The 8,931-nt window shown below is 44.7% G+C and overlaps 1 protein-coding gene across 1 annotated transcript in view; it reads right to left on the bottom strand.

Moving 5' to 3' along the window:
- Positions 1-999: 999 nt before the first annotated feature.
- Positions 1,000-8,931, bottom strand: part of LOC135571554 (CYFIP-related Rac1 interactor A-like) — a 113,781-nt gene continuing 105,849 nt past the window's right edge. Inside the window, exons 6-9 of the mRNA XM_065018153.1 lie at positions 7,116-7,221; positions 2,449-2,585; positions 1,403-1,480; positions 1,000-1,020 (exon numbers count right to left, since the gene is read on the bottom strand). Of these exons, the coding sequence (XP_064874225.1) occupies positions 1,000-1,020; positions 1,403-1,480; positions 2,449-2,585; positions 7,116-7,221 (342 nt within the window). The remainder of the gene's footprint in view (positions 1,021-1,402; positions 1,481-2,448; positions 2,586-7,115; positions 7,222-8,931) is intronic.

Here is an 8,931-nt window from a genome sequence, read left to right as displayed (position 1 = left end):
TGATGAGTAAACACTGTGTTGATGAGTAAACACTGTGGTGAGGAGTAAACACTGTGGTGATGAGTAAACACTGTGGTGATGAGTAAACACTGTGTTGATGAGTAAACACTGTGGTGATGAGTAAACACTGTGATGGTGTTTGGTGATGAGTAAACACTGTGGTGATGAGTAAACACCGTGGTGATGAGTAAACACTGTGGTGAGGAGTAAACACTGTACTATGTGGTGATGAGTAAACACTGTGGTGATGAGTAAACACTGTGTTGATGAGTAAACACGGTGTTGGTGAGTAAACACTGTGGTGAGGAGTAAACACTGTGGTGATGAGTAAACACTGTGGTGAGGAGTAAACACTGTGGTGATGAGTAAACACTGTGGTGGTGAGTAAACACTGTGGTGATGAGTAAACACTGTGGTGATGAGTAAACACTGTGTTGATGAGTAAACACTGTGTTGATGAGTAAACACTGTGTTGGTGAGTGAACACTGTGTTGGTGAGTAAACACTGTGGTGATGAGTAAACACTGTGGTGGTGAGCAAACACTGTGGTGGTGAGTAAACACAGTGGTGAGGAGTAAACACTGTGGTGATGAGTAAACAATGTGGTGATGAGTAAACACTGTACTATGTGGTGATGAGTAAACACTGTGTTGATGAGTAAACACTGTGTTGGTGAGTAAACACTGTGGTGATGAGTAAACACTGTGGTGATGAGTAAACACTGTGTTGATGAGTAAACACTGTGTTGGTGAGTAAACACTGTGGTGATGAGTAAACACTGTGGTGATGAGTAAACACTGTGTTGATGAGTAAACACTGTGGTGATGAGTAAACACTGTGGTGATGAGTAAACACTGTGGTGGTGAGTAAACACTGTACTATGTGGTGATGAGTAAACACTGTGTTGATGAGTAAACACTGTGGTGAGGAGTAAACACTGTGGTGATGAGTAAACACTGTGGTGATGAGTAAACACTGTGGTGAGGAGTAAACGCTGTACTATGTGGTGATGAGTAAACACTGTGGTGATGAGTAAACACTGTGTTGATGAGTAAACACTCTACTATGTGGTGGTGAGTAAACACTGTGGTGAGGAGTAAACACTGTGTTGATGAGTAAACACTGTGGTGATAAGTAAACACTGTGGTGATAAGTAAACACTGTGGTGATGAGTAAACACTGTGTTGGTGAGTAAACACTGTGGTGAGGAGTAAACACTGTGTTGATGAGTAGCTTTTATCTTTTTCACATGTGACTATGGTAACAGTTTGTAATGAACACTGTTACCCTAGCAACTGCCTGACAGATTAGCCAAGTGATCCAGGTTAAAGGCACCAATGTAGCACATGCCAACATGCCCTTACCTGCTGGTTGTTCACCCTGTTTCTACTGATGGTCTTACCTGCTGGTTGTTCAGCCTGTTTCTACTGATTGTCCTCCTGTAGTAGCTGAAGTCATTCTGAATGGCTGGGTTTGTCATCTATAGGGGGAGGGGGAAAGGAGAGAGTGAGGGAGGGAGTGAGAGGGAGGGGGAGACAGAGAGAGAGGATGAGAGAGAGGGTGGGAGAGGGAGAGAGGAAGGGAGATGGAGGGGAAAAGGGAGGCGGGGGAGAGAGAGGGTTAGGGAGGGGGAGAGGGATAGGGAGGTGAGGGGAAAGAGGAGGGGGAGAGAGAGCGAGACAAAGATGGACAGTGGCTAGAATAAGTACAGTTAAAAAACAGTACTTTATACTCTTAAGATGACCTAGTGTCCCACTGAAGGACAACAGGAAGGAGAGAAAGACTGGTCATTCACAACAGGAAGGAGAGAAAGACTGGTCATTCACAACAGGAAGGAGAGAAAGACTGGTCATTCACAACAGGAAGTAGAAAAAGGCTGGTCATTCACAACAGGAAGGAGAGAGACTGGCCATTCACAACAGAAATGAGAGAAAGACTGGTCATTCACAACAGGAAGGAGATAAAGACTGGTCATTCACAACAGGAAGTAGAGAAAGACTGGTCATTCACAACAGGAAGGAGAGAAAGACTGGTCATTCACAACAGGAAGGAGAGAAAGACTGGTCATTCACAACAGGAAGTAGAGAAAGACTGGTCATTCACAACAGGAAGGAGAAATACTGGTCATTCACAACAGGAAGGAGAGAAAGACTGGTCATTCACAACAGGAAGGAGAGAAAGACTGGTCATTCACAACAGGAAGGAGAGAGAGACTGGTCATTCACAACAGGAAGGAGAGAGACTGGTCATTCACAACAGGAAGGAGAGAGAGACTGGTCATTCACAACAGGAAGGAGAGAGAGACTGGTCATTCACAACAGGAAGTAGAAGTATGTATAGGAAAGGGATATGAAGTGTTATGAAGGTAAGGACCACTTTTCCCTCCCCCCCTCCCTCCCTCCCTCTTTCTCTCCTCCTCCCAAATCCCTCGCTCCTCCTCCTCCTCACTTTTAGTTCGTCGAAGCTGAGGGTGAAGTGGAGTATCTCAGCGAACTGTTTGGCCAGGGCCTGTTCTCTCTCTAGGTGCTGCATGGGAGCGTAGGGAGGGCTCGTCAGAGCCTCCAACAGGCTACGCAGGGCATTTTCTACAAAGACACATGTACATAACGTTAGTATCATTACCATTAGTATTCAGTCAGCTGATCATGTAAGTTTTCATAAGAGCTAGTGGCTCCTCAGAACGGTCTTAAAGCCACATTACACACATGCGATTCATAAATAGTATTGTCTGCATTCCTGTGTCCTTGTCCTAATCATATCCCTTACTATGGTGTCCATTCGCATGCTATTGAACCCAGACCACGGTATAGATGCATGTAGCTCTGTCAAAGTAATGGCCCAGCCTGTCCCGCCGGGACCAATCCCTTCCCTCTGCATCATTAACTATTCAACAGCTCTTCTATAAATACAGTACTGATGTGTTTTATCTGAGACGGCCTGGATAGAAACTCCACTCTCCCTCCTCCTGCTGCTAGCTCAGAGCTACTGGAGCATAGATATATAATTAATAGAAACTCCACTCTCTCTCCTCCTGCTGCTGGCCCAGAGCTACTGGAGCATAGATATATAATTAATAGAAACTCCACTCTCCCTCCTCCTGCTGCTAGCTCAGAGCTACTGGAGCATAGATATATAATTAAATAGAAACTCCACTCTCCCTCCTCCTGCTGCTAGCTCAGAGCTACTGGAGCATAGATATATAATTAATAGAAACTCCACTCTCTCTCCTCCTGCTGTTGGCCCATAGCTACTGGAGCATAGCTATATAATTAATAGAAACTCTAATCTCCCTCCTCCTGCTGCTAGCTCAGAGCTACTGGAGCATAGATATATAATTAATATAAACTCTAATCTCCCTCCTGCTGTTGGCCCACTGGAGAGCTACATAGATATCCAGTATACTAGATAGATATATAATAAGTAGATATAGAGTGAGTAGAGAGAATGTTCCTGGTAATGTCCTGTGGGTTAGGGGTGTACTGCTTGCGTCACCTCTCAGACTGTTGTGACTTTTCTCAGTTTTCTAAACAGGTAGCAAATGGTACATCCTTCCTCATCACAGAGCCACTGTATGGGAATTCTACGTATTGTATTTCTATCATCAGTAGAGTACTGCCGTCTTCGCGTGTGCTTCAGTAAACTGCAGGTGAGGAAGATGGGGATGTGGAGGGGACTGGTGAAGGTCTGTGTTACAGGAGAGGAAGATGGATGTGGAGTGGACTGGTGAAGGTCTCTGTTACAGGAGAGGAAGATGGGGATGTGGAGGGGACTGGTGAAGGTCTGTGTTACAGGAGAGGAAGATGGGGATGTGGAGGGGACTGGTGAAGGTCTGTGTTACAGGAGAGGAAGATGGGGATGTGGAGGGGACTGGTGAAGGTCTGTGTTACAGGAGAGGAAGATGGGGACTGGTGAAGGTCTGTGTTACAGGAGAGGAAGATGGGGACTGGTGAAGGTCTGTGTTACAGGAGAGGAAGATGGGGATGTGGAGGGGACTGGTGAAGGTCTGCGATTCTTCTTGTAGTCAAACATTGTGAAGAGTCTAATTCGCTACTTCCTGATCCAGCTCCCCTTCACCTGGACGAGGAAGTGTTTAAAGGTACTGTGTTTAGTGTGAGAAGTGTGTAGGGTCTGTGTTTAGTGTGAGAAGTGTGTTTAGTGTGAGGAGTGTGTAGGGTCTGTGTTTAGTGTGAGAAGTGTGTTTAGTGTGAGGAGTGTGTAGGGTCTGTGTTTAGTGTGAGAAGTGTGTAGGGTCTGTGTTTAGTGTGAGGAGTGTGTTTAGTGTGAGGAGTGTGTAGGGTCTGTGTTTAGTGTGAGGAGTGTGTTTAGTGTGAGGAGTCTGTGTCTTGTTTAGTGTGAGAAGTGTGTTTAGTGTGAGGGTCTGTGTTTAGTGTGAGAGGTGTGTTTAGGGTCTGTGTTTAGTGTGAGAAGTGTGTTTAGTGTGAGAAGTGTGTTTTTAGTGTGAGGAGTGTGTTTAGTGTGAGGAGTGTGTTTAGTGTGAGAAGTGTGTTTAGTGTGAGGAGTGTGTTTAGTGTGAGGAGTGTGTTTAGTGTGTGAGGGTGTGTTTAGTGTGAGGTTTAGTGTGAGTGTTTTAGTGTGAGAAGTGTGTTTAGTGTGAGTTTAAGTGTGTTTAGGGTGTGTTTAGTGTTTAGTGTTTAGTGTGTTTAGTGTGTTTAGTGTGAGTGTGTTTAGTGTGTTTAGTGTGAGGAGTGTGTTTAGTGTGTTTAGTGTTTAGTGTGAGGAGGTGTTTGTGGTTTTAGTGTGTTTAGTGTGAGGAGTGTGTTTAGTGTGAGGAGTGTGTTTAGTGTGAGGAGTGTGTTTAGTGTGAGGAGTGTTTAGTTGTTTAGTGTGAGGAGTGTGTTTAGTGTGAGGAGTGTGTTTAGTGTGAGAAGTGTGTTTAGTGTTTTAGTGTGAGAGTGTGTTTAGTGTTTTAGTGTGAGGAGTGTGTTTAGTGTGAGGAGGGTTTAGTGTGTTTAGTGTGAGGAGTGTGTAGGGTCTGTGTTTAGTGTGAGGAGTGTGTTTAGGGTCTGTGTTTAGTGTGAGGAGTGTGTTTAGTGTGAGAAGTGTGTTTAGTGTGTTTAGTGTGAGGAGTGTGTTTAGTGTGAGGAGTGTGTTTAGTTTTAGTGTGAGGAGTGTGTAGGGTCTGTGTTTAGTGTGAGGAGTGTGTTTAGTGTGAGGAGTGTGTTTAGTGTGAGGAGTGTGTTTAGGGTCTGTGTTTAGTGTGAGAAGTGTGTTTAGTGTGAGGTGTGTTTAGTGTGAGGAGTGTGTTTAGTGTGAGAAGTGTGTTTAGTGTGAGGAGTGTGTTTAGTGTGAGAAGTGTGTTTAGTGTGAGGAGTGTGTTTAGTGTGAGAAGTGTGTTTAGTGTGAGGAGTGTGTTTAGTGTGAGGAGTGTGTTTAGTGTGAGGAGTGTGTAGTGTCTGTGTTTAGTGTGAGGAGTGTGTTTAGTGTCTGTGTTTAGTGTGAGAAGTGTGTTTAGTGTGAGAAGTGTGTTTAGTGTGAGGAGTGTGTTTAGTGTGAGGTGTTTAGTGTGAGGAGTGTGTTTGTGTTTAGTGTGAGAAGTGTGTTTAGTGTGAGGTGTGTTTAGTGTGAGAAGTGTGTTTAGTGTGAGGAGTGTGTTTAGTGTGAGGAGTGTGTTTAGTGAGGTGAGAGGAGTGTGTTTAGTGTGAGGAGTGTGTGGGTTGTGTTTAGTGTGAGGAGGTGTGTTTAGTGTGAGGAGTGTGTTTAGTGTGTGTGAGGGTCTGTGTTTAGTGTGAGAAGTGTGTTTAGTGTGAGGTGTTTAGTGTAGTTTAGTGTGAGGAGTGTGTTTAGTGTGTAGGGTCTGTTTAGTGTGAGAAGTGTGTTTAGTGTGAGTGTAGTCTGTGTTAGTGTGAGTGTGTTTAGAAGTGTGTAGGGTCTGTGGTTAGTGTGAGAAGTGTGTTTAGTGTGTCTGTGGTTAGTGTGAGAAGTGTGTTTAGTGTGTAGGGTCTGTGGTTAGTGTGAGGAGTGTGTTTAGTGTGTGTGTGTAGGGTCTGTTTAGTGTGAGAAGTGTGTTTAGTGTGTAGGGTCTGTGGTTAGTGTGAGGAGTGTCTGTTTAGTGTGAGAAGTGTGTTTAGTGTTTCTGTTAGTGAGAAGTGTGTTTAGTGTGTAGGGTCTGTGGTTAGTGTGAGAAGTGTGTTTAGTGTGTAGGGTCTGTGTTAGTGTGAGGGTCTTTGTGTTAGGGTCTGTGTTTAGTGTGTTTAGTGTGAGGGTGTGGTTAGGGTCTGTGTTTAGTGTGAGGGTGTGTTTAGTGTGAAAGTGTGTTTAGTGTGTTCTGTGGTTAGTGTGAGAAGTGTGTTTAGTGTGAGGGTCTGTGTTTAGTGTGAGAAGTGTGTTTAGTGTGTTGTGTAGGGTCTGTGTGTGAGAAGTGTGTTTAGTGTGTGTGTAGGGTCTGTTTTAGTGTGAAAAGTGTGTTTAGTGTGTAGGGTCTGTGGTTAGTGTGAGAAGTGTGTTTAGTGTGTAGGGTCTGTTTAGTGTGAGGAAGTGTGTTTAGTGTAGGGTCTGTGTTTAGTGTGAGGAGTGTGTTTAGTGTGATACGTGTGTGGGTCTGTTTAGTGTGAGAAGTGTGTTTAGTGTGTAGGGTCTGTGGTTAGTGTGAGAAGTGTGTTTAGTGTGTAGGGTCTGTGGTTAGTGTGAGAAGTGTGTTTAGTGTGTAGGGTCTGTGGTTAGTGTGAGAAGTGTGTTTAGTGTGTAGGGTCTGTGTTTAGTGTGAGGAGTGTGTTTAGTGTGATACGTGTGTAGGGTCTGTGGTTAGTGTGAGAAGTGTGTTTAGTGTGTAGGGTCTGTGGTTAGTGTGAGAAGTGTGTTTAGTGTGTAGGGTCTGTGTTTAGTGTGAGAAGTGTGTTTAGTGTGAGAAGTGTGTAGAGTCTGTGTTTAGTGTGAGGAGTAACCATCTCTCTCTCTCTCTCTCTCTCTCTCTCTCTCTCTCTGTCTCTCTGTCTCTGCTCGATGACCGCGTTCTGTTGTTGCCTTAGCAACTGCTGCCTGCCTGCTAGGTCAGGCTACTGCAGAGGAGGAAAGAGCTGTGTGTGTGTGCATGTATGTATGTATGTATGTGTGTGTGTGTGTGTTTGCGTGCATGCTTGTGTGTGTGTGTCACCCACCCAGTCGGAGGGAGAACTCGTAGAAGCGTTTGAGCTTGGCCACCAGGGGGCAGACTGCGTTCCAGGCCTTCTCCTGTAACTGCAGATCACCTGGGTTCTGGATGGCCTGGAGAGAAGAAGAAGAAGGTGAGGAAGATAACAGAGGAAGAGGGAGAGAAGAAGAAGAAGGTGAGGAAGATAACAGAGGAAGAGGGAGAGAAGAAGAAGGTGAGGAAGATGACGACAGAGGAAGAGAAGAAGGAGAGGAAGATAACAACAGAGGAAGAGGGAGAGAAGAAGAAGAAGGTGAGGAAGATAACAACAGAGGAAGAGGGAGAGAAGAATAAGAAGGTGAGGAAGATAACAGAGGAAGAGGGAGAGAAGAAGAAGAAGGTGAGGAAGATAACAGAGGAAGAGGGAGAGAAGAAGAAGAAGGTGAGGAAGATAACAGAGGAAGAGGGAGAGAAGAAGAAGAAGGTGAGGAAGATAACAGAGGAAGAGGGAGAGAAGAAGAAGAAGGTGAGGAAGATAACAGAGGAAGAGGGAGAGAAGAAGAAGAAGGTGAGGAAGATAACAGAGGAAGAGGGAGAGAAGAAGAAGAAGGTGAGGAAGATAACAACAGAGGAAGAGGGAGAGAAGAAGAAGGTGAGGAAGATGACGACAGAGGAAGATGGAGAGAATAAGAAGAAGGTGAGGAAGATAACAGAGGAAGAGGGAGAGAATAAGAAGAAGGTGTGGAAGATAACAACAGAGGAAGAGGGAGAGAAGAAGAAGGTGAGGAAGATGACGACAGAGGAAGATGGAGAGAATAAGAAGAAGGTGAGGAAGATGACGGCAGAGGAAGAGGGAGAGAATACGAAGAAGGTGAGGAAGATGACGACAGAGGAAGAGGGAGAGAAGAAGAAGAAGGTGAGGAAGATAACAACAGAGGAAGAGAAGAAGGAGAGGAAGAAGGTGAGGAAGATAACAGAGGAAGAGGGAGAGAAGAAGAAGAGGGTGAGGAAGATAACAACAGAGGAGGAGAGGAAGTAGAGCTCTGGTCTCTGGAAACTTAGAAAACACAATCCACAATTTCGGGAAATATAGAATGTTCATCTGGAATGTAAACCAGTATTTCTAACATTAAAATGAATTCCTTCCTTCCTTAAGTAATCACTGATCTGACAGGACTGGATTAGTGAGAGCCATATGTGATAGATTATTGATTACTTCAAGGTCTATGCGGTCCAAATATATCTTTGAATGGAACGTAAACTACAGCAGAAAGCTAGTACTATACTATACTATATACTCAGTACTATTACGCTATAGAGCGATCAAAGCTGAACCGCCATGCTATTCTCTTCTCAGTAGTCGTTGATACAGGAGTGGGAATTGAAGCCCCTGATTCCCTGTCTGGTGTTGATAATAGCACGGTCGTGATTGTTGTGTGTTCTGTGTTTTGATGCCTGGCTGACCACCTAGGCTGCTTTGACGTCTGTGATGTGAGAGAGATCACAGTTGTGTGTGTGTGTGTGTGTGTGTGTGTGTGTGTGTGTGTGTGTGTGTGTGTGTGTGTGTGTGTGTGTGTGTGTGTGTGTGTTACACAGCTGAGCAAACCTTTGAACTTGACTCAACACCACCCATCCACCACACGTTAAAGACCAACGTTTGAACAGTCAAACTGTTTGATGAAGCGTTAGTGTGCCGTTTGTGGCCGTGTGGCTTGTAGGCTCTCTCCTAATTAAGAGACGCACACAGCTGGTGAACAAGAGTATAATAACATGAGAAACGGGAGAAGGAATATATTCAGGTAAATGATTATTTGTGAATAGTCATTTGTGTGTATCAGAATAGC

Source organism: Oncorhynchus nerka, linkage group LG4 (assembly GCF_034236695.1).
Source record: "Oncorhynchus nerka isolate Pitt River linkage group LG4, Oner_Uvic_2.0, whole genome shotgun sequence".
Lineage (NCBI taxonomy): Eukaryota > Metazoa > Chordata > Actinopteri > Salmoniformes > Salmonidae > Oncorhynchus > Oncorhynchus nerka.
The sequence above is the reverse complement of the archived record's forward strand: the minus strand, read 5'-3'. Positions and strand labels throughout refer to the sequence as shown.